Source organism: Strigops habroptila, chromosome 4 (assembly GCF_004027225.2).
Source record: "Strigops habroptila isolate Jane chromosome 4, bStrHab1.2.pri, whole genome shotgun sequence".
In the NCBI taxonomy this organism is placed as follows: Eukaryota; Metazoa; Chordata; class Aves; order Psittaciformes; family Psittacidae; genus Strigops; species Strigops habroptila.
The window spans coordinates 77,525,836-77,551,212 of record NC_046358.1 but is presented as its reverse complement, the minus strand read 5'-3'; the positions used below and the strand labels follow the sequence as shown (position 1 = coordinate 77,551,212).

The 25,377-nt window shown below is 37.8% G+C and overlaps 1 protein-coding gene across 3 annotated transcripts in view; it reads right to left on the bottom strand.

Annotated features, from left to right (window-relative positions):
* The window catches only part of VPS35L (VPS35 endosomal protein sorting factor like), a 55,204-nt gene that overhangs the window by 4,356 nt on the left and 25,471 nt on the right, over nt 1-25,377 (bottom strand). For 2 of the 3 annotated variants that reach the window (XM_030482630.1, XM_030482632.1), the window contains 8 exons: nt 24,291-24,371; nt 21,806-21,869; nt 19,701-19,799; nt 18,809-18,886; nt 17,503-17,617; nt 6,915-7,054; nt 5,309-5,474; nt 3,259-3,377 (listed from right to left, as the gene is read on the bottom strand). In XM_030482630.1, coding sequence (XP_030338490.1) covers nt 3,259-3,377; nt 5,309-5,474; nt 6,915-7,054; nt 17,503-17,617; nt 18,809-18,886; nt 19,701-19,799; nt 21,806-21,869; nt 24,291-24,371 — 862 coding nt within the window. The remainder of the gene's footprint in view (nt 1-3,258; nt 3,378-5,308; nt 5,475-6,914; nt 7,055-17,502; nt 17,618-18,808; nt 18,887-19,700; nt 19,800-21,805; nt 21,870-24,290; nt 24,372-25,377) is intronic. The other variant, XM_030482631.1, reaches the window with a different exon arrangement.

Here is a 25,377-nt window from a genome sequence, read left to right as displayed (position 1 = left end):
TAATCCAACAACGAAGCACTCCATGTAGAACTTGTGGTTCATGGAGGGCCAAACCATACTTTCCAAAACCATACTCAGTAATCCTGCTGTATGCTGTTAGCAGAATCCTGATTTATGTATTTTGGTTTCCTCCATTTACCAAGTATGTTGCAAACATGCAGAAACAATGTTCCCAATTAAACTCCCTCTAGTCTTTAAACTCCACCAGCATGCCAGAGGCAGTGTGTAATAAAAGGATTAATCTGGGAGTTCGGACTTTCCAACTCTGAGGCAAAGAAGTGGAGGTGACATGCACTCACCAGCCACAGTTCCTAACTGCAATGCACCTATCCTCCTGCTGACCCATCAGCAGGCAAGCTGCAGGGTTCCAAACCAGCCACCTCCACCACCTGCAAGGTCTTCTGGAAACTGCAGCAGGTAAATTCTCTTGTCCTTCTCCTCCCAGAGCAGAATATAATGTTTAACCACCTTAGAAAATCTTGGCCAAGGACACAAAATTCTTGAGGATGAGCAATCTCTCCACAATTGAAAACACACCCACACACTAACAGAGAACTACGTCCAACTCTGCTTCCAGTTCAGTATTCAAACACATGAAATCAACTGAAGTTTTTATCAGTTTATATAAAATTAACAATCAGACGTGTTGAAAGCAGAAGCCTCAAGAGCATATCCAGGGATTGCTTTCTACTGCTCCTTTTCTGATACTTACTATAAAAAGTCCAGTATCTATCATATGGCACATGGGAAGACTGCCATCCTAACATGACACTGTCAAGGACACAACAACATGTTCCGAATGTTTTGGATCAAAACTTGCGTTTGAATAAAACATACTCCATCTGGACATTTATCACTGAGTAGCAAGAGGCAAGGTATTTACACTCCTAAGAAACGTGGAGCATAAGATCAGTCTTCTACCCACCCAAAGGCAGAGAGGATTCACTGACACATGCTCGTGTGACCAGAAACAGCTTGAAGTTTGCAGAACTATCCAGAACAGAAAATACCCATTCCAACACTGTCACATAATTGAAGCATTCTCCAATACTGTGAAAAGACCATGCTGTGTTAACATAAGATGCACTGTTCTCTTCCAAATTGCCCTTTTGGTGAAAGCATTTTATTGTGAGTAAAATTTATTTTCCTTTATAGCTTTTAAAGGAAATGAACCAATAAAAAAATGCAGAATCATCAGAGGCTTGTTCATTTAAATGAGCAGCCAAGAAGATGAATAATAAAAGGTCACTGACACTGAAGCAATCCAAATACCACAGTGATTTTATGATTGGGTCTACTTTAGCACAAATGGAGGTCTCTGACAATATTCTCGTCACCTCTATTTCCTCAGCAACAACAGCTTCCCCAAAAAACTATTCATTCTTACAAACCAACTTTTATCTCAATCTCTCAAGGACTTTTACTCAACAAAGCAAAATAAATGCTCCCCCTTTGTAAATAAGTACGGACAGTGGAGTAAATCCAAGGCCACAGAGGCAAAAGCAGGGCAAGGACCTACATCCATGCTGCTTAGCTTTAAATCCAGTTTTCTGTGCAACAACTGCTTCAGTGAAATAACACAGGATCTTGTTACTCAAAGTACTAAGCTTGAAAGAAAAAAAGAAAAAGCCTTTCAGAAACCACAGATTTCAAGCTCTACAAACATTCCCACATACACACTCCATATAGGAGTCAGATGCAAAAAATCCTTAATATACAAGCCACAGTCCTGAAAACTCTTAAAAATCTCTTCCCAATGTCTGCCTGGATATTCTAAGCTGTGCAAGAATGGTTGTTTTCTGCTGTTCCTGTTCTGAAAAAGAACTGCTGTTCACTGTGGTGATGTGTACAATGATGTAGGGGCATTTGAGCAAAGACTTTATTCATCTCACATCTCTACTATTGCTCAAGGAGGGATAAATAGGATAGCAAAAGTAGGGAAAAGGCTAAACTTAGCACAGTGTCCTCCAAATGTGTATCACTCAACATATTCTGTATTGGCAAACACTACAGGCTACTGTGCAAACAGGCTACCTAAAAAATTACATCAAATTAATCATCCCCTGCCCTCTCATTTCAGTCTACAAGCCTCAGGATTTCTATCAATATAGAGCAGTTTAGTAAGGGGTGTTTAGGAAGTTGTGGAGGGGTTCAATCTCAGAAACAGTAAGTTCTCATTATTTCAGTAATACTGAAAACATCACTCACCTGCCCTTCACAATCCATTACCTTGTATTTGATCCCTCAGAGCCTCTGAACTCCAATCAAGAAATCCAATAAACTGCCTAGAGTTTTCTGTATTCAATATTTAACAAATATAACCCTGCACTAAAAACAGGGTAAAGCCAAAACACCCTTCCCCTCCCTCTGCACCCCTCTCCGGACTTCACCTAGTGTCTGGAACCCAAAACTTTTACTAGTCAAACCAAGTGGTTTCCATTGCATTTCACCCAGTAACAGACTAATTGTGAATTCTTACTTTGCCCATTATAAAATTGGACATTTCAGGCTACTGTTAAGTTAGCTGGCAAGAAAATACAGTTTATTTACAGAGAGAGAAATTTGACAGCCATAAGGAAACAACAGGAAGGACAGATACAGAGCAGATTTTAGGCATAACTATATGGCAGTCAAAAGAGTAACTGTGGCATTGTCTCCAATTCTCTTAGGCCAATAATTGCAATACCAGCATCATCCAGCTCATTATAGTCAGAAAGACTCTAATAATAAAAAAAGTTATCCCAGACTGAGCATCATATTTCCATAACCAAACTACATCAGGACTCAAGCCAGTTAATTTAAAGCTAACTCTTAACCTCACAGAGCATCATGTTTCCATAACCAGACTACACCAGGGCTCAAGCTGGTTAATTTAAAACTAACTCTAACCTCACTATGCTGCTCTGCAATCATTCTAGGTACTGCACGTACATAGTCGATACCACAGAGTAGCTTCTACTGTTTGTTGGTTTGTTGTACTATCCATGTGCACCATACAGCTAAGCAGCTAACTTTAGCCTGCATATTAAAAATGTATTTTAATTGTTACATGATCTCTTTCACATCATTAGGTCTCTCCACCACAAGCCTGCCTATGTGACTGACTCACCTTTTAACAAGTAAAACTACCCAATTTCCTCTTGTTGCAAGGTTCCTGGAGCTTTGTAAATGACAAATGCCTGGTCAAGAAGTTAGTCCAGTTATTCAACTCCAAAGTAATTTTGGTTTTGTACTGAATCGAGCTGAGTAAGAACATACCTCCTCTTTTCCAAGGGTTTTCAGATGATCCAGGATCTGTGCTATCACTGTTTCACACAGCTTATTAATTTCAGTCAGGAACTTGGAGTCTCCACCGTACAGGGTATCATTAGAATCAACTGCAAAGATGAATTCAAGCTTAGGTTTGGCTAAAGAGTTATGCATTCATTTGCTACCCAAAACACCAGCTATTTATAGAAGACCAGATTGGGAAGTTATAAAATGCACCCCCTTCTCCATGAAACAAACAGAACAATCTCATTTAAGGGCCTATCACTTGCCTACGTACTATGTCCTGATTTAAGGAACAAAACACTGAAAAGAATCTTCTAGGTTAAGGCCAGTCCTGTATTCCTGGATGCAGCCAGGTTCAAAAACATCTGCTAGACTTAAATGCAAAGCAACATATAGTGTTAATTTTCACTTTTCCCACAGAGACAGACTCCCTGCTCCTCTTAGTTTAGAAGAGTATGGTTATCATCTTCAGTAGCAGCATTCAGGGCTGGGCCAAACAGTTTACTTACTGAAAACAAGAAGATTTTCAAAGGAAACTGTTTTGGCTAAAGTCTTGACTACCTCAAAGTTAGGGAGAGAAATTCAGGAAGCGTATTTTCAATTTCAAAGACCTTGAAGGATTTTTTTATTTGGGGGGGGGTAGGGAGGAGAAAGCTCCAAGTTTTTAGAGCTGTGATTTTAAACATGTGTTTTGACCTAATTTATTTATGATGTTTTAGCAAGAAGTTGGTTACAAAAAATGTGCAAGTTTAAGCGGTTTAAGTGTATTCTGGGTAAATCAGAGAGCACTCAAGACAAAGGGTGACCCCCTGTTCCCAAGTAAACTTCATTTTATGAAGCTGAGGTACATGGTCCACATAGGAAAAAAAAAGACCATCCAACTACAGGGGAAAAATTAGTAATTTATATTTCCATTCTTCTTTCCATTGAACTGTAATTAATTCAGATTTCTCATCTTGGGATTATGAAGCCATTTTGGTCATAGAAAACACAAAGTGAAAAAAAAGGCAGCTAAACCACATTTCCTTACAGAACCTGAAGAGCAGATTTACTATAAATTAGCTGTTCAACTGAAAGCTATTTTCTGTGCTACTACCTGCAAGAGGTATTTTGTCATGGTTGGTAACTCTGATGGACTATTCACCAGAAAAACTGCAGAATGTATTCCAGCCTGCCTCTTTGTGAAAGCCCTGTGCAACTAGAAGAAAAAGCCAAACTAGCCTGGCCTCTCAGACTAGCTAATCTTGTCGGTATGCTTTAAAAGGCCTGATTAACACTCTACCTTAATTTAGTAACCTCTCTATGATCAGAAGGCAATCACTCAAATTTTAGAGCATATCAAAATATTATTACAAAAAGACTACAGCAATTTTATAAAATGCAAAATCTTTACTTTTTTTTTTCCTAGCTGTTCTGAAGACTTTTGTAAGTTACCATCACAATTGCCAAAACTAAAAGCCTGCACTCAAAGCAGCAAATACATCCTTTAAATAATGAAGAGTAGGCATTGCATGCTAAACTGAAGTTGTTAATAAATGTGAATTTTTTTTATATATATGAATTATATTCATATATAATATGAATATATATTATATACAATATAATATACATATATAATATACATATATAATATACATAGATAATATTCATATATATATGTGAACACCAACAATAAGTGTAAGTCAAGTTGACACTTTAAGTCAAGTTGATACTTTAGGCTAAAAGAAAACCCTCCATACATATAAAGTTCTAATATTTACTTGAAAAATTCATACTTCTAAGTATTTGCACCAGCACCACCAGGAATAAACTACATGAACCACTCTGTGCAGATTCACTTTAAAGGACAGACTGTACATCTGTTTGGGAGCCACCTCCTGGGATTATTTTAAGTTACAATATCTGGACCTGTATAGGAAAATAATCCATCCTGTAAGACTGACTACCACTGATTTTCATTAACTAGGTACGGTGATAACAATACTACAAATTGCATGGTGGAACACAAGGATACAGAGCCACCCTTATGTATTACCTTTATCTACATGGTAGATATATGCTTCCTGCGTCATCGCAGACAGCAGATGCAAAACATTAGTATAAATCCTGACTTTGTCATCACTGTTATCCTCCCAAGTGTAATCCTGGATGACATTTAGTAATCCTCGCACGAGAAACAACACTCCTTGTTCTGGATGGTCCTATAGAAAAGAAAAATCAAGGTAAGTCGAAAACAACACCACAACCACCCCAAAACAAAAACTGGATTATTTGCAGTAATTCAGGGGGTTAGTCATAATATTACCTCTATAAAAGCAAAAACCACAATATAATTAAAGCTGACAATTACTTTTCTTAAGGAAGTGCTTCCTGCAAATCCTTTTAAAAAATTGTTCCAGTTTCCTTCTAAAATGCCCATTTGACCCATAATCATAAACTTGATCTAAGACAGCCTCCACAGAGAAACTTTGAAATGCTTTGTTTTCTAGTCACGGGGGAGTAGTACGAAATTTAATTGTCAGGTTCTTAACAGCTAAGCCTCTAAAATTAAACACACTGGGTAGACTTTTTAATTTAAATAATGTCAGTAAGCTATAAAAACAAGTATATTACTCATATAATTATGAGTTTCAGAAGAAACCACCTACACTGGGAAGTCAAAGCTACAGACAATCAACAATCTTTTAATATGAAAGGAATATAAAGACATCTGATTTACATAAGCTACGAGGTTTTGCAAGTAGTTTTAATACTGTGCCCAGCTTATTTCAAGCTGGTGGCGCAATGACACCAACATACATAGGACAAATCATAGTCCACTGGGGACACTTCCTTCTGATCATCTATCCTGTAAAGTAAGTAAGAGAAAAAAATTGTGGAAGCGGATTTCTGAATCCTGGTATCTCATTGCCAGTTCCTCATTACTGAATCCAAGAGGCAAATTCCTCCCTCAATAGCCTGATCCTAGCCATTTCTCTGAGCAGCATCAAGTTCTGATATAGCTTTCCTTCAGAGGAAGGTCAACAAAATATCTCGGCTATATAAGTTTTATCTCAGATCTTCCAGATTAATTTACAGTTTTTCCTCATCTTTTAGCTACAGCTGAAAATGCAGGAAGGAAAATTACATCTATATGTCTAAACTTGACAATTGGCTAAAAATTGGAAGGGTGTAGAATGGTAGTATTTTGTGAAATATTCATCAGAAGAGGAAAATTATGCCAAAACACATCTTCTGGTTTGGTTTTTTTTTTTCCCACTCAAAAGATTAGGCAACCTATAACAAAGTAACTGAAACTAATAGAAACTAGAGCTGTATATTTTTCCCCTCCTCAGGTATTAGATTTTATGAGTGCTTAGCTAAAATACCACTTTTCTGCAAGGATCTATTAAACCAGTAAATTATGCTTACACAAGTAAGTGCAAGGTGCTCCTGAGAGAGGCAATGCTGTTCTCCAGCTCCAGTTATTATGCCTCCCCATTTTGCACTGGGGTGATTTTGCAGCCAATAAGCAACTGGGTTCAGCTTGCTCATGGGAAACTAAGCACTGCATCGCCCACTTCCAAAAGCCCAGTGTACTCTAAATTTTCAAACAGGAAAGTCAAAATAGCCTATGTGCTATTCATAAACACACAACTTACCGGAACAACTAATAACGTGGAGAAAAAATTACAAAGGAATTCCAGGAGGAAGGTATCAGAGGGTCGCATCTTTCCATCGACATTGATCATTTTTGGCACTTCAGGAACAAGGCTCACTGCAGCTTTGAAAAAAGCATCAGCTACAAAATAAAAATACAGTTGCTGTATTATTACTCCAGCTGTGATGGCACAGTCGTGCCCCTGATCCAATGATTGCTTCAAGTTTGTTTGAAATAGATCACAGAAAACGAACCTATGCTTAACCGCAAAGAAACTGGAGACTCAGCAATCAATATCAGTTGCAATTTAAGTGATGCTGGTTTTTCAAAAGAAGTTCCCACATCACTCGAGTCTTGTGAAGTTATAATGCTCCTTTGCTTAGCAAGAGGACATCACTGTTTCAAATATATTGCAAATATAATTAACAAGAAAAGCACATAATTCAAAACTGACTTATCTAAATAATGCTTATGCCAGAAGAATGGGGAACCCAAAGCGGGGTGGGGGGAAGATCTTGCTATCTTGTTCACAAATTCATTCACAAGAGGCTGTTAAAGTTATAAGGAAGTATGGGTGCCTTCATTTCTGTAAGTATTTGCAGTCATTAAAAGTAAAATACTGATATAGTACCAGAACCCAAGGTATTGCTGGATAACATGATTCTAAGAATCACGATAGAGGAATTACAGAAACCATTCACCATTATGGCCTTGGCAAAATAGCTCTGAAGATGTTTTTCATAACTCTCTATTATGTCTCTAATTCTACAAAAAGCCTCAAACACGAGAACATTTATTCCTCAGTTTATTAAGTTAATATTAATAAATTAAAACCAATATTTTCCCTCTTACCCTAGACCTCCTATATATGCTGAGAGCTCTCAGAAAAAAAAAGTTCCGTCAGCAACATTCCTTTGCACTTTCTTGGCCACATTTCAAAATATCCAAGCACCCAAATCTCATTCAAGCTGTTTAGCCATCTACTTCAAAGCATCCTTCAGAATTAATGCTGCATCTTTACTTTAAACACAGAGACTGAAGCCATGAAACCAAATTTTAGCAAAGAGAAAAAAAGAATTCTTGGTGAAAGCCAAGAGGTGTTCTGTGGGTGAGATGGAGATACCACTGCCCGGCATGCACGGGCACTTCCAGGAGTGCAGCTTGCTCTGGAAAAAATCATTTGAGCACATGGGACTCCAAGCAAATTTGCTAAATATAGTACCAACTGATATCTAATTTAAGCTTATGAGGAATACCAGGGAAACATGTGCTTTGGAAAACCTGTAAATTCTTCTGACTCTTATTTCTTTTCAGCACATGAGTGCTCAAGCCCTTCTTAACTTTTCAGTGCTTAGAACACAGACCCCTTCAGTCAAACATCATACTTCCTTTTATTCTCCACATTTGAGGTGAAAGAATGACTTTTTATTTCGAAGGAAGGCAAGTAATCTTGCTGAGCTTTATTAGAGGAAGGAAAGCAGCAGCTGATGCTCACTCTAGCACAAGTAAATGAATTGCTGTCACTTCCACAGTTGTCTCAGCAGAAAAAAAAAAAGCACATGCCCCACATCACTTTATAATAAAAACATGTGACCAGACAAATGAAAAAATGTGTCTCAGAAAACAGTCTGCATTCCAAAGTACCCACATCTGTGCAGAGAACACTCCTGCCTTCTGAAGTTATTTCACAGCGGGACAAGAACAGTCTGTGCAGCAATCAGCCTCCATAATGAAAGAGAAGTAAAAGTACCTCACCTGCTCTCCCAGCAATCACAGGCCTAGACATTCTCCTCTGAACTTTAGCCACAGCACAAAACCAAACCCTATATCTTCACCATGAATTACCGCAATTTGATTCAATTTACTCTTCCTTGACCTCCTGCAGTCGCTGCAAATGAGAGCTGCCTTCTCATCTGGTTGAGCACCTTCAGAGACATGAACTCCCTCGTTAGACCTGCTAGTCAGAGCAGCAGGCCCAGCTCTGCAAGTGGCTGCTGCTGAGAATGAGGAGAGAGCCATCCCCACCACAGAAAGCTCCCCAGGCCCTGCCCTCGCTGCGACAAGCTCCTCTGTGCTTCCACCTTGATCCTTCCTGACCACAACAGTCACAGAGCTGCTGCCTCCCCACCATGACTCCTCGTGGCTGCTGTCCTCTCGCCACTGCCACGTGGTTGTGTTTGCAGGTCACCCTGCAGCCCCCACATACTGTTGCTGTCCCAGCACAACGGGGAGACTCTTGCCCCCACACTTTTGATTCTTCTTGCCTCATTCCTCCTGCCCCACACAACAGAGTAAAGCGAGCCAAAAAAGCAATAGAGCATAAAAGCAGTTGGTTGCATTTTCTATTAAAGAAAAGGTTATTTTACTTTGGTACATCAGAAGTACTGGCAAAGGAGAATATGTTCATTTTGCTATGAGTTCAGCCAACCTGTGCTAACCACAAAATGGTTTTTACACTGGAACACTAAAAGCATATTTATCCAAGGTGTATGTGCTTTGTAAGAAGCAAAAATAAATTCACATTAATGCAAAGGTTTTACTAGAGACTTAGCAGAAAACTGTCCTCCAAACACTACCACCCTGTTCCCTTGTAGAGAGGTGTCAGAGTACGCATTACATGCTCTGAGTCTGGAGGAAAAATTCACTAAATAGAATGTCACAGACATGCTCTTTTCTTAATAAGAATAAAATGAGTGTTGGTATTTAATTCTTAATTACACTAATTATGAGATTATGCAACGGTGCTTTCTCTATGTCTTTTAACAGACAATTTATAAAGCTATTGCTGCAGAGATGTTTCAAGAGAAAACCACACACTTGCTTTTCCTGGTATAAGGAGCCACACGAAAAGTACCTAAACCCACAATGATGTTACATTCTTGATTAAAAAACAAAACCAAAACCAAAACATATATACAAGAAGGCTTCTTCTGGTAAGGGAAGCTGTTCTCTTACCTGCCTAAAGTACGACAGTAGTTCTAAAGGGAGCCACTGTTAAGCTGGATAAAGGGACAGCAGCTTGCACATTACAACAAATCATCATGATAAAGTCTTCCCAGACTGCTGTTAATATCTTGTGCAGTGCTCCGAACATGACATACTTCATGCTCCGCTAAATTTATCCTTTCACAGCAGCTCCTTCATTTTAGTTGTCCATAATCCTGTAAATCTTTCCCCCGAGCATACATATTGACCTTCAGGCTACAAAAACTAAGTGTCTTGTATATCCAAGTCAGCACTTCCAGTAATACTGGCCCCTATGAAAAAGCAAGTGAAATTGGTGTTGAATGTTTTGCTGTTGTCAATATTCATGATGGTGCATGTACACACACATTTAATTATATGTACACACAAATATGTGTACCTCTACATATCACTCCCTACAAATAAAAATTTAACTTGCATTGTATTTGCTGCATCTATGGGAGTCAGGCAAAAAAACACGGAGGAACAAAGCCATTAATAATGGGGAAAACAATTAAGCTCCTTAAGTCCACCTTCAAACAGCAAAAGGGAGTGAGTCTGACATACCTACACAAACTATTTTTAGTCATGGATAAAATTACACAAGGCTACGTCCACCCAGAGGACAAAATCAGGGCCCATATGCAATCTTCTTTCTGAATGCCACATCACCTTCATGCCCTACAACACTGTCAAGCCTGTTTTAATACTCTGAAGATTTTGCTTCCATGTATGACAGATGTTGGAAATATAATGAAGCCTTATACTCCAGTGCAAAAAACTAATGGGAAGGCAAGTGTAGGGGGGTTTTCTTGCCTCTTTTTTTTTTTTCCTGCTTAATGAAATAATGCATTACTGTTTTGACAACCAAGCATTGCAAACATTTGGAACTCCTTCTCCTCACATTGGTGAGGTCACTGTGAGAGTTTTGCCACGTTGTTGAAATGTGTTTTTCCCCTTGAGCTATTGAACATTCTCCATCTTACAATTCTCTACATACCCCTTCCAATCCAGAAACTACATAAAATTACTTGAAGTAACAAAGATGAAATTAGAAAATTAATGGCTGCTGCATGGTGAACTGGAATGCACTATGTTAAATCATACTATTTCATACAATTCATACTACGAATTAGCTGCAGATAAAAAGGTAATTATGTGGATGAAGCTTGCTAATGCTAGTTTTTGGAATAGCTTGATTATAGATTGTTAGCAAGGCCTTAGTACTTCCAGAGAAAGGCATACAGAGGCGTTAAGTGGAGGAGATTTGTACAGGGAGATCATGCATTATGAGCAAGAACAGTGGATACAAGATATTTTATTCTTAAGCTGTTATCAGTAAACACAACACACACCAGCACCCCCAAAAAAGAAAATAAACCCAACAAACCCAAACACCCACAGGTTTCAGCCTGACTCTCTAAATTCCATGTAATCCCTAAAGACTGTGAGGTAACATACTGTCAGCAGTCCATTAGTAATACTGTAAACTTTGACATAATAAATGCTATAGTTGATTACCCTAGTTTCTCCTGGTTATTATGAAGTGAAAAAAGATTATATTAAATGAGCAGATACATGGAAAAACATGATACAACACTGCAGCGTCAATATGGTTTTTGGAGAGAGAAATCATTCCAAAGAACCCACAAGTTTGTGTTTAAAAGTGACCCAGCCAATGCAAATACTTAGATTTTTAAAAAACATTTAACAATGTCCCTCATACAAAAGGCTTTTAAAACAACTAAGCTGACAAAAGATAGGGAGGAAAGTCCTCCTGAGGATTCATAACTTAATGAAGGATGACGTAGAGGGGGAAAGGAGCAGGAATAAGAAGTTTTCACAGTGGAGTGAAATGACTACCACGTCCTCAAGGTTTCTCAGGGAAACGTCCTTACGATGAGCTGGGACGGAACAATGTTTGCAGACTAGTCTGGAACGTGACTGCAAAGAATCGCAGATGGATCTCATGATTCTGAGCAATAAAACAGCAGATGAAACCTAATATTAGTAAGGCATGCAGGGAAAGAAGCAGCCCTTGCAGTAACTATAGAAAGTTAAGCTCTAAATAGGCTATTTACATTCTGGAGTCATTATAGACGGTTCCTTGAAAACTACATCCTGAACAGCTGTCAAGAAGGCAAGGCAATTATAAGAATCGTTAGGACAGTAATGGAAAACTGAGGTGTCACTGTATCATTTATATAGCTGTTGTGCATTTATACCTGGAATACAGTCCTGATCTCCCCATTTCCAAAATAATAAACAGAAAATTAAAAAGGTCCTAAGGCATGGAACCGTTTCCTTATTAGAAATGACTATACTGACATGAATTCTCCAGGAACTTATTAACTCCATCGTCTCATAAACAGCATGAAGAAAATTAACCAATGACTCAATTTATCACAGTACCACTAGCAGCTGCTTGCACTGAAACACTCACCTAATATTTAAACAGCATACAGAAATAAATCTCTAAGTAATAGATTTACAAGTACCATAAAACCATAGAACTCACTGTCATGTGAAGTTACAAAGCGCAGAAAGCAAAAATTGATTTAAAAAATAAATTTCCAAGGATCGGTCCATCTACTTTTATTAAACACTGTAGACCATGTGCAACCTTTGCTGAAGGATGTATTTAGACCACCTGCAGCTGAAAGCTAGGAAGCATCATTCTACATTACTGTTTCCTGTATGTTCTCTTGGTAGATGCTACTAGACGCCTTCAAAAACAGGTCATGGGCTAGACAGACTTGAAGAGCTGACAAACTGATATGAAATGCTAGTCTGAAAAGCTTGCAGAGACAGAGATGCCCTCTCTGGAAAAGCTATTGGCTGGGATGAAGAGAGGAACAAGAACCAGCTCGGTGAATGGGAGAAGTTTCCAGCTGTGGAAATTCCAGGTAAAAGTCATAATTTTGTTCAAATAAAGCAACATTTAGTATTACCAGTAAGGCAAACTGTATCTCATCACTTTCTCCCAAAGCTACTTTGCTGCCTTCAAGGAAAACAGTATTTAAAAAGATAACAAAGACATCATATCAGAGACAGCATATTCCAGTCTCACCAGAAAATTGAGAGCCAAGAAGTCTCAAAAGCTGTAATTGAGAAAACCTCTTCAGGTTCTTACTTCTCTAGACCAGGTTGCTCGAAGTCCTGTCCAACCTGGCCTTGAACACTGCCAGGGATGGGGCAGACACAGCTTCTCCGGGCAACCTGTGCCAGTGTCTCACCACCCTAACAGTAAAGAATTTTTTCCTAATATCTAATCTAAATCTACCCTCTTTCAGTTTAAAGCCATTCCCCCTTGTCCTGTCACTACATGCCCTTGTAAAAAGTCCCCCACCAGCTTTTTTGTAGGCCCCATTTAAGTACTTTATATTCTTTGATCTAAGAAGTAATACTAGAAACTGTTATCCAATGCTACTGAGAAAACTAGACCATCATTAGAAATCACTGATGAGATATTTCCTACCATGCTTTTTCGAAGTGTAGCTGAAGCCTGTCATATTTAGAGAACATTCAGGAAAAAGTAACATTTTCTGAAGTAGAAGAAGAAATTCCTTTTGCAATCTCTTAGTTTTATTTGAACAACACAACAAATACCTAGAAGTAAATGAAGCAGTGTATGGTTCAGAATTAAAATCTGCATTTGCTAAACAAAATAAAGATCTGTGTCAGTTGATTTGGGGGCAAAGACTATTCATTTTTATGAAGTTTTATGTTTGACAATATCCCAGTGAAATTAGTCACACAGAATCAGCTGAATTACTTTATTCACTCAGCATGTTACTTGTGAAGCGAGGCAAGGATTTCATGGCTTTTAAAATAAAAATGCTGCTCAACACATTACCAGAAGGTTACATCATCTCCACCCACCTGCTGAATGCTGTGACCAGCAATTAAAAAATCATGCTGTTCTTTGACAGGCAAAAGCAGCATCTCAACAGGGAGGAAATATGTGCAATTAAAATAATACCTGTATCTCAAAAATCCAGAAGAGTGATAACAGAGCATGTATTTAATCTCAATTTAGTCCAAGCACTCCCTATGACAGAAAGCATGACTGATGAGAATTTATTATTTTATGTTGGCAGCATGCAGCGTCCTGTGGCTCAGACTGAAAAAAAGAAAAGCATATCTCTGTAAAATCTAGCATTTTCCTATCATCTTCCTTTCTAGGGTGGGCTCTTAATAGGCTCACCAGAGGTACAAACTGTGCATCCAGGAGAATCAGTTAAAACATTCTGAACATAATTACAGGTTCAATTCAATTAAAGCACCTATTCAGAGCTGGAGACAAAAAGGCAATAGTCATAGAACCACAGCCTGGTTTAGGTTGGAAGGGACCTTAAAGCTCATCCAGTTCCAACCCCCTGTCATGGGCAGGGACACCTTCCACTAGAGCAGGTTGCTCCAAGCCCCTGTGTCCAACCTGGCCTTGAACACTGCCAGTGATGGGGCAGCCACAGGCCCTCTGGGCAACCTGTGCCAGTGCCTCACCACCCTCACAGGGAAGAATTTCTTCCTAATATTTAATCCAAATCTATCCTCTTTCAGTTTAAAGGGTGTCATGATTAATACATGTTGAACAGCATACCTGGACAGACATCTGTCAGTGTATTAATAGTGGACTTCTCATGAGCCTATGAATTCATCTTTTTCTGACGCAATTTCATTGTATTAAAGAAAATCTATTCCAAGAAAAATTACAATTACAGTTTTCTAATACTGAAGTATTTAGGTGAGTTCAAGCAAGCACCACACAGTCGCTTTGATTAACAGTGTGGCAAATCCCAGCAGGCAACGCTCCGATTTGATAGAGGAAATTGGAACAACGAGACACTAGGACTGATGGTTACTACTGCTACCCCTTGAGACTGGGAATGACAGAAAACCCAAACTCCTCCAGTTACAGGCAGGTTAGCTGTGGCTCTACAGCTGTTGGTAATATCTCAGTGCAATCCTGAGACTGTCAAACTTTAGTTACTGTTATGACCTGCACATAAAAAAGCAATCTTTTAAATTCCCCTTATCTACCCCAACAGGTACCATTACTCCTTTTTCAAGTTAGATACATTGGCGATTCACAGAAATCTTCCTATTACCCATTACCAAGAGAAGTCTATCCTGTGAAATTCGATTTTGTTATATGTTTAAGTGAAAACTCAACTCACCAAAATAGCCAGACTTCCTGTAGGAACTTAAATTAAAAAAAAAAATCCAAGAAAACAACAGCTGGAATCTTTAAAGGGGAATTGCATGCACATGTAGACACACACACACACGCATGCCCCACTGCTGACTGAGCTATCAGATCAGGTACATTACCTTTCAGTTTTATTTCTCTTCCCAATTCTAAACTGATTAAACTAATTCCAATCAGCATAAAATAAAGGTTATATACAAGGCACAGTTTCACTTCATAGCCTAATGCTATCATTAATTGCACACTCTTAAAACTTCATGCTGCATTAGTTCTTGTAGATCAGTGTCTAATTGGCATGAGTTAACTCAGTTAACTGACTGGATTTAAATTTGCTCTTATGAATTAATCAGTACTTCTTAAACAGAAGAAATGCATTACAGATTAAACTGTGTTAAAAGTGACTTTCAAGGACATGTTATCTGACTACAATACATCAGAATATGCAAAAACAATTCACAAAAAATGTCCCAAGACTGGTGTCACTGTTTCCTAACTGGTTAACACATGCTAAATTACTCATGCAAGTGACATGTCTCTGAATACAAATTATACCCAAAACAGCTTTTCTAAGGAAGCAGAAAAGTGTATAACAATAAAACCTTGGTAAACAAAGTGAGCTACTGAACACCAGAGTTTTGCATATGCTTCATTTCAACAGAAACTGAGATGGACCAAATGCTCCTCTCTCTAGACTGTGCTAACAGATATGTATTTTAGAGATTGAGTTCACAATACTTTGCATATACCTGTTACCTTACAAGATTTCAGAATGGGGATCCTACTCATTGTTTAGTGAGTGTGCTGTGTTCACATGTCATACTCTCACACTGAAAAATGTGGACAATTGTTAGAGCCCAGGAGTCTCACTCAGAGAAGACCTGGATGACAAAAATGTTGGAAAGGCAGCTTATAAATTGAAAGATTATTAAATCACAGAGTTGGTCCCAACTTGGGCAAGACATAGACCTCAAAGACTGAACATTACAGAAAAACTGCTTTGGATTTGCTTCCAACTAGAGATGCACTGCAAGAGAGCAACAATAACAAAAATTGATACAGATGATAAAGTAAGCTGGTCAATTAAACAAACACCATAGGAAGAAAAAGCGAGTCCATTTTTGGTAAACTCTGTTATCTACAAAGCAACTGCACAGTACTAATTGTACAACAACAGACTTTGCAGATCTTTTATTCGCACAACATACTTGGACAAAACAGACAGCTTTATTCTAAATCCCTCTGCTTTGCTATATGGGCAGTGTCAGATTCAAAACAAAGAAACACAACAGTGACCCTGTACTAAAAAGTCTTTATCAGCATCCTAAGTCAGCTTGTTTGTGCAGCTGGAACTTACTGGTAAATGCAGGGCTTGGAAAACAAGCTCTTGTGAAGAAGCAGGCAGCTAAAACAAAGAATTAATAGCCACAACAAAAGATGTTGCAAAGTAATTCAATTTATTACTCACAGCTCCACTGAAAACATGTAAAGGAAAAGCATTTACCATTGAAAAGCAGACATTTAAAGTCAGTATTAAAATTGCAAAATAAAGTAGAATGACTTCTCTTAAAAAAGGAAAAATACTGCAAACAGTTAAAAAGTATGAGAAGACTTTCAGAATAGGTTGAGAAGACTTTCAGAATGGGTAATAAGTTCCATTTGTGATACGAAAAGGAATAAGACGATATCAAATGGTGATGCAGATTTAATGTTCATTCTGGTGCCAGAGTAGCTTCAGTTGTTTCCCCAAATCACTTTTTGCTAGAATTTCCAATTACTTAAGACTGAGCTAAAGGATGGTTACAAACTGTACTCAGGCCCTGGTTCAATGAATAATTCAGATCAAAACCAGAAAATACATTTTTCATCCTTCATATTATCTGGTATTACTCCACTGCTTCACTCTGATGCAGTGGCATGTTTCTTAGCTAAACATTTTTCACACACGTGCTTTGGTAGCGAGTTTCTAGTATCAGTGACCTAAGTTTTAATTCTTTTCCAGCTTCTTGCAAGATTTTGTCAGCTTGTGAACTACTGCACAGATGAACCAGTTCCTTTTCCCACAGTTATAATAAAGCATGTAATTTGTGATTAGAGTGTTTGCATAATTATGCAAGAGGAAAATAAAACATACCAGGCCTTCCATAATTTCTAAGTAATTTAGGACAACCTACCTCATAGCCATGACTATGTCAACAGACTTAGCTGTCTTGGTTGTTTAGATCACAGGATGTGTTAGAATTGAAGAATTGCTTTATGTGACAAGTTTTCACTGTAACAGTGCTTGAAACAGGGCTGTATTTTAATTACACCATAAATATTCTTATATGACTTATGATTGCAACCAAGTTATTATTCACAGCTAGAAATATTTCTGCAGTAAGAGAACTTCTAAATAGACAAATTCATGCCTTACCTTGTGAAAGGCACTGATTTGCCAGAGCGACCTGTCCAGAGTGTAGATACAGATTAAGGCGTGTGAAGATACCACTCAGAGATGGAATTGTAATGAAGCAGAAGGCAACACAAGCCTAAAGCAAATAAAAAAAGGAAACTGAAGAATATTCCTATCTCAGAGTTACAGCAATCATTACTGACTCTATACACCATTAGGAATCAAAACCTGTAAATTGGTTTTGGGAAAGACTTTCAATAAAAAGAAAACATTACATGAAGTCCAAAACCAGCAACTTCAAATTTCTCATTATTTCAATAACAATATTTATTGTTATACTTAAGTACAACAATATTTCTAACAAAATTAATTATTGTTATTATAAGTAGATTTGCTCAAAGCTTGCTCTATGACTCCAGCTCAGACTTCTCCTCTCTTCAGGTAATCAGCTTGCAGCTCAAGACCAAAATCTAACTAGGAAAGCAGACTACTGGTCCTCAGGGATAATCCGTCAGGTGCACTGTGTGTGTTTGGGAAGAAGCAGATCCAGCACAGCACGCTGCAGCTGTAGACCTACTGGAACAGCCCAAACACATAGGTCGAGCAAGTAGCTCGCAGGCGTACAGAAGTTGGCCCATGCCACCCTACCTATCCTTGGTCCAGGACATCGTGCACAGGTACCACGAACAAAAATCCATTCATTAATGGCAGCATATGTAAACACCTCCCCTGCACATGTAGATGAAGACATCTTAGTTGCTACATTTCAGGCAAGAAGAGTGGAACACAAGCAGCTTGCATAGCTTGTGCATGGTTCAAAGCTCATTTGACCATATCTGTATAGATTCAGAGGCACTAAAGCTGCCTTTATTTGAAGCACTTTATTTGAAATTCAAATACTGATTTCAGCATATCGACATTGCTATTATGAGGCAGAAGTTTAAATATATTCTTTTCTCCCTATCTCCCATTCTCACTACAACTGAGTTACATAGAAATTAAGTATTTTATTTCAAAATAATTAGAAAAGCTGAGCTTTCTAGAATTCACAGGAACACCTCTCCAATGAACCTTCCTTTAGAGAGGGAGTCAGTCTTGCTGTTCTTTTTAACACAAAGCTGCTATTAGATGCTCTGGGCTTTTTTTTACTTAAACAGCAGCACTTGGCTTTAGAGAGTAAAGATCAATGGTAACAAGAGAAGACAAGACCACAAGCAGTGTAAAACATACTAACACACTGGTTTTGCAAAAACTACAAACTTAGGTGGCAGCAGATAGTATTATCTGCTAAGGCGGCAGGCTCAAAGTTTGTTAGAGTCAGACCTACCCTGACAAATGCAGCAGTCTTTCTGGAATGATTTCCCTTCATCACCTTTCTTGTTTCCATCGCTAGCTGGTTCACGGACTATACATAAAAAACAAAAGCAAATCATTAAAGAAAAATGCAGAGATTTATTAGGTCAGCAGCAAGTAGCAAACTGCATGTTTTACTGCATGCATTTAGAGAACAGAAACTGTCAAAAGGGACCCTGATACTTTGTGCCCTCACTGTAATCTTTAGTTTTTAGAGAATTTTAGTGATCATGCCTTAAGGCAAATATGATTCTGAAGGTTTGTGAAGGGAGACTTGTTGATTTATTCAGGTTTTAGATTCTCCCTTGCTTCCCAGCCATAATGCTGTCATCACCTCCTCCCTGGTGGAAAAACCATGATTTCTAGTTTATTAAAAAAAACCTCAAACCCAACCACAAAACAATAAAAGGATTTAAGAGAAGATACAATGTTCCAAAGGAATTAGATGCAGCTAATGCTCACCTGACATGTGACTGAATACAGAAAAGAGATTAACCTTCCTCATCACAGCAGGAGTCTGCCTGTATCTGCAGCCAGACACAGACTAATCTCTCCTAGATGGAGGATTATAGAAGATAGAACCGAAATTCTGACTGCACAAAAGTGCCGTTTACTTTGTAAGACATGAAATCTGTAGCAAGATAGCCAGTTTTCTTTGTTGCAATGATACCATGCATGCCTGTCAAGCAAGAACTTCAGAGAGTTTAGCGTGATAAAATGAGAGACAAGATCAAAGCCTACTTTAAAAACACCTGATGAAAAGACTTCAGACTTACTCTGACATAGGCTAATAATCTGGACAGGGAATGGGAGAATGGCAAATATATCCCCACTTGTTAAGATAATGCAGATAAACTGAAGCTTACATGAATCAACTGGACTAAAACAGGCTCCAGATTGCAAAACATTGACCTGGCTTCAACATAGAAACTCAGCTGTTGTTCAAAGTCACGGCCAAATGAAACCTATAAAAGAAAAAACCTCATAGTTTTTACCATTGTAGGCCATTAACTTTAAGAAATAAAAAGATGCATGCAGACAAACCACAGATATTCAAAAGTCAAAATCCCCATATATTGGGGTAAGAAAAACCCCCACCATTAACAATAAAATACAATCTGTGTCCTTTTAACTGTCTGATTTCCAATACCTAACCTTCAGGGAAACGTGAAGGTTTTGCTGAGGGTTTTTTTGTCCATGCTCCACATGATCTCCTTCTTCACAAATCAAGTATTTATCAAGAAAACAAAATTTAAATTCTAGATTTGTGAAGTGCTTTCAAAACTAGCAGAACTCTCAATTCTTCACAGAACAGGGACAAACACTTGGTATAGTTCATACTTAAAAAGCAAAACAAAACAAAACCCCATACAACAGAAAAATAGAAACAGGTCAGCGAATCTGTATTCAGATTCCTGTCATTTCTAGCTGATATAGGGCCGCCGAGAGAAATTAGCATTTTCCTAACCAGCTATACCAGTTAGAAAAGTGGGGTTTCCTCGAGTTTGGTTAATAAATATATGCTTACAAAGCATGGCAAAAGCCTGCAAGCTTGCATGCTGGCAGGAGACAAGTCAAAAAACAACCCTTGTGTAAGGACACCCTAATTCCAAGCCTCTAGATTTTAAAAACCCAAGTGCTGTCAGCTAGAGTGCCTCAGCTGTCAGTTAAAAGCCCAGCAAGAGAACCAGTCTCCAGGCAGTCTACATTTATGGATTCAAATGGATTTTTTTTCCTAATAGAAGTAAAGGTTGCATTATTTATTATTTCTCAAGCCACATGCAAAAGAAGATCTTTTCAGAATTAAAATGAAAATGACATTTAATCCATACAGTGAAAGATCAAAGGAACTGCACCAGAAAACAAAGGATTGCTTCTTGCATTACTGGCAACTGCCTTTGCCTTTATTCGTGCAACTGCTGATTCTTGAGTCCTAGTCTCAAGAAAACTTCTCTAAAAACATAGTGCTTTCCATACAAAAGCCTGACTAAGAATGACTGTTACAACACCTTCCCCCTCCACATCTTAATGTGCGCTGCTTTAAAATTTATAACTAGTCATTTTGCCGGTATGGGATTTTATTTCCCCCTAAACCAAAACTGTAAAGCCACATCAAATATTATTCAATGTGGGAAATCCTCCTAAAGGAAATTATACAATATTATACCGTACATAAAGCTTAATAAAGCAGAATTATATTAGAACATATTAAATAGCAAATTATTATAGCTGAAGAGAAAGCAACCATCTAGAGATAAATTCATAGCACTGTAACGAAGAACAATGACGACAAGTAGAGACAAAGCCTGTCAGCTCTGACTATGTGAAAGAAAAGCGAAGTGTTGAGAGTACCTGGTTAGACAATAAAAAAAGCTTGAGAACATCTCCCTAAAACAACCTGACATCTCAAACACAACACACAAGAACAAAAGATTTTATTGGGATAACAGGGACAGAAGGGTTAAAAATTAATTTCAAGATAAACCAGTCGGAGTTTTGTGGGACTCCTAATTTGATTATACAAATCATCTTATTTGTAAATTAAGATAACCAGAGATAAGAAATTACAAGTCTTTTTTGTGTGCGTTTTTTAAAGCTGATATTGGCTCCATTTAGAGCTGGGTAGTGGAACTTCATTCACATAAATCAGCTATAATAGGCAAGACTTTAACTGCTGTTTAACTTTCAAACACTTCCCATGTTCCCAAAAAACTAGCAGAAAATATGATTAAAGAAACGTGCAATTTAAAATCTCATAGTGCACCATGTCAGCTTCAACACTGTACGCCATTTATTTCAACACACACATACTTACTTCATAAAATTCACCAGTTGGGCTTTTCAATGGTCTTAAGCAAGTCAGACACACAGCCTCTGATTCAGTGAAACAGGCACCTGTTTCTCATGGGGATCGCAGGCAAATCCGAGCTATAAGGTACAACCCCAACAGTTGCACACAATTGTCACTCACCATTTTTATGAACCCATTTATCAAAGCTGCTAACATTCTTTTCTCATCCTCAAGTGTTAGTGCACTGTAAGAGAAAATTTATATGGCATATTTTAGCATATTTCTTACCTTACTCTCTGTAAAGGTTTAAATGACACATAATATTTTATATAATGTTATGCTTATATAAAATATTTCTTTCACACTAAGTCCACTAAGCTCATAAGTTTAGTTATAAAGCAATAAAACTAATTTTAATATGAGTATCACTAAGTCAACCATGCACCAAACTAAATTCCAAATTAAAGAAAATAAATGTAAAACTAAGAGTGTCTTTAGATTTTACAGAAACTCAGTTTTGGAATGAGAAAGAAGCTAAGCTAATGGTCTTTTCTGCAGCAAGCAAACGGCTTCAGTCTTGTGTTACAACGTGAGCACTTGAGCAGGAACTGATTATAAAAACCTAAAGAAATTACTAAATCTATTCTCAGAAGAAAGTTATCCTATTTAAGGGGAAAGGCTTTTAAAATACACTTTAAATAGTATACGTAACAGTTAATGTGCTTATTTTAGAAACATTAGTTTATTGTTTCGCGTGGGTTTTTGTTTGGATTTTTGTTTGTTTTTAACTAACCCTGCCACATAATTAGAAAAATCATTGACATCATGTTGTTACAGTTCTGCCTTTTTGATGTTTTAGTAAGAACTGAATTAAAATCATATGCAAAACCAGTTTCTTTTCAAGATTATCACAGACACCTATTCTACAGCAACAGTTCAAATCTGATTTGAAACACATTTGCATCACATGAAAATCCAGTAAGTTAAACCTGTTCTGCTGAAAATGGATGAACAAAAAGTTAAATTACAATTAACTAATACAATTTAATCCTTTTACTATTATCTACTTGGCTCCAGCTTTGACCTTTAGTATATCAGTTACCAATTTTCTAGCTCAGACACCAGATGGGAAGAGAACAATAGTTTTATTATACAAATTCAGTAAAGGAGGAAAGAAAATCTCAGCATGATTAGCTCATTAGTGCACTGCCAATCAAAAGAGCCAACTGATGGGCTCTGAAAGGCTCAGAAGACTTGTAATGAGATCTCTGGGTCAGTTACAGGTTTCCAGTTCCACTCTGAATCAGACCCCCACCAGTCTACAGGCTGTTATACTCCAACAGCTGTTATGGGGGTCAGCAAGCCCTACACAATGGCTCGGAAGTTTCCTGAACCAGGATGTAAAAGTAGATGCAGGAGTTACTTTAAGTTAGTTAGAATTTATGGTGATTTGCCACTAAGAGATGACACAACAGAACCAAGCTAATGATGTACACCGGCTTATCCCAGCTAATGAACTGCTGGTTTAGGGGATTTTAAGGATCCCAGTAAACTATCAAAATATTTTGGCAAAATGTCAAAGGAAGCACCAAATATGGGTTGCAATAAACTGCTTAGTTTTTTTTAATAAGCTGTTTCACCTTCAACATATTGTTCTATTTAAAGGTTGAAGTTGCCTTTAGTGCAACATACAGCCAAATAAGGTGCTCTAACCCCAAATAAAGCACTCTAGCCGGTATAAATTGGAATTACATGCCAAATTGGACTTCTTTATTGGCATTAAATCTTGCATTCATGGCATATCAAGGCTGAGAAAATTACAAGTTCCTTTACAGCATCTGCCATGCTAAGAGACTCTGGGCTCAGAGTGCAAAAGAAACTGCCCTTACAATTCTACTTAAACCAAACCTGAAGAAAAAAATTAGGTTTTTGCTTTTAAGATCTAAAATTTGCAGCACTGTGATTCTGGCTCTATTTTCAGACAGAGTTTTCCCTGTGATTTTTCAAGTTACCTACAAACCACAACTGTTTTCCACATTGTACAATTGCTATTCAAACAGTGTGGGTGCAACAGGGTACCCAGAATCCCCAGCAACCTCAGCACTTGAAGTCAAGGTGAAAAGAGAAGTATTTAGGGGAAAGACACTGAATGTTCAAAGAGCTTCTCCTCTGTTCTAGCTTCCCCTACTCAAGTTCCTAGAGATCTGGCAGGTGTCCTTTTACAGATTTCACACCCCTTTGTAATGGCTGAAAAAAGTGGCCCAAGAAAAGGTATAACTGAGTATGGCAATTTGTGCTTTAATAGCTACATATTCACTTAAATCTCAAAAATAGCTTATTATTCACTATAACTCAAAGATTACGTTGGTTTCACTCCCAGAAATATTTTTAAAAGATTGGATTCCTTAGTGTCTCTGCTTCACTAGAGAACTGCAAAACCTGCTACCTTCCTTTTAACATTCTGCTTCAGTATTCAAAATAAAGCAGTAATTAAAGAGCAAATGGTACATGCTGCAACTTCACTGCACAGCTCTTCCCTCACTGCTAATTGGATTCATGTCTTAATCCACCATGAAACAAACAGCCTCAGAAATGTGAAACTGTACACCAAGCAGCCAAACTTTGCAATAAGGATAGTTATTAGTATGAGCAAAGTTAATCTTACTTCACAGAATCATGCATCGTCTTGCAGATATGCAGAAGAGCATTGAGTATAACTGGATCCTTTGTAGATTCCTGCTGATGCCTATAAAAATGTTTTAGGAAAAGCAATGAATAATCCTGCTCTGCCTAAATGAAAAACAGTTACTAGAATAACACCAATTTAATGCATAATTCAAATCACCACCATTGTAGGACACTACAGAAGTTTTACGTTCATTTTCTAACCAACGGAACTCCTAAGATCATGTGGTTATAGATGTACAATTCCAACAAATGCCAGTCAGGAAATATTATCTTAATACGTGAAGCTTTACTGCCAAGCTACAGAATCTGATTCCTTAAGGGACACAAAAAGCTAGACATGGGATACACTGAGGCAATCTAGGAACATCAAAACAAAGAAATCCTAGATTAATCCAGAAGTAATAAAGTTTCTCAGCTACTGATGGGCAGGCTGGCAGGATGTATGTCATGTTGAGGTACAGAGGCACACGTGCAGCAGAGCACCACTAAGATGATTAAGGGGCTGCAGCATGTCTCATGAGCAAAGGCTGTTTAGCCTAGAGAAGAGAAGACTTTGAGGGAATTAGCAGTGTATATAAACACCTGAAGGGAAGGTGAAAAAGTAAAATATGTTTTAAGGAACCTGTTATTTATTTGAAAAGAAAAGGGCTGTTTGACTTGTACAGTATTTGAAGATGAAGCCTCATCTTCCAAGTTCATTTTCAACTGTGAAAATACCCATTTTTCTACATAATGGCGCTTGTAACAAGAGACTGTCTCTCTTCCTCCATTATAGCAAAGTAACAGTTCTGTGCTGTCACATCAGCTGGAACATGAAATAAATTTCATAAACTGACTAAGGCAATGTAAATTTTAAAAGGGTCCGAGAAAAATGATTGTGTTAATCCACAGCAAGTCAGCATCAACATTAGTACTTCAATTTCAGCTTTCTTTGTGAACAGTTAAACAGTCAATCAACAGATTAACAAAATGGACCCATTTTCGTTTTCTTTTCCCCACAGCCTGGAACATCTTCACAAGCTAAGTGGACTATATACTGACTCACCTTCCCTAGCAATCTTTCA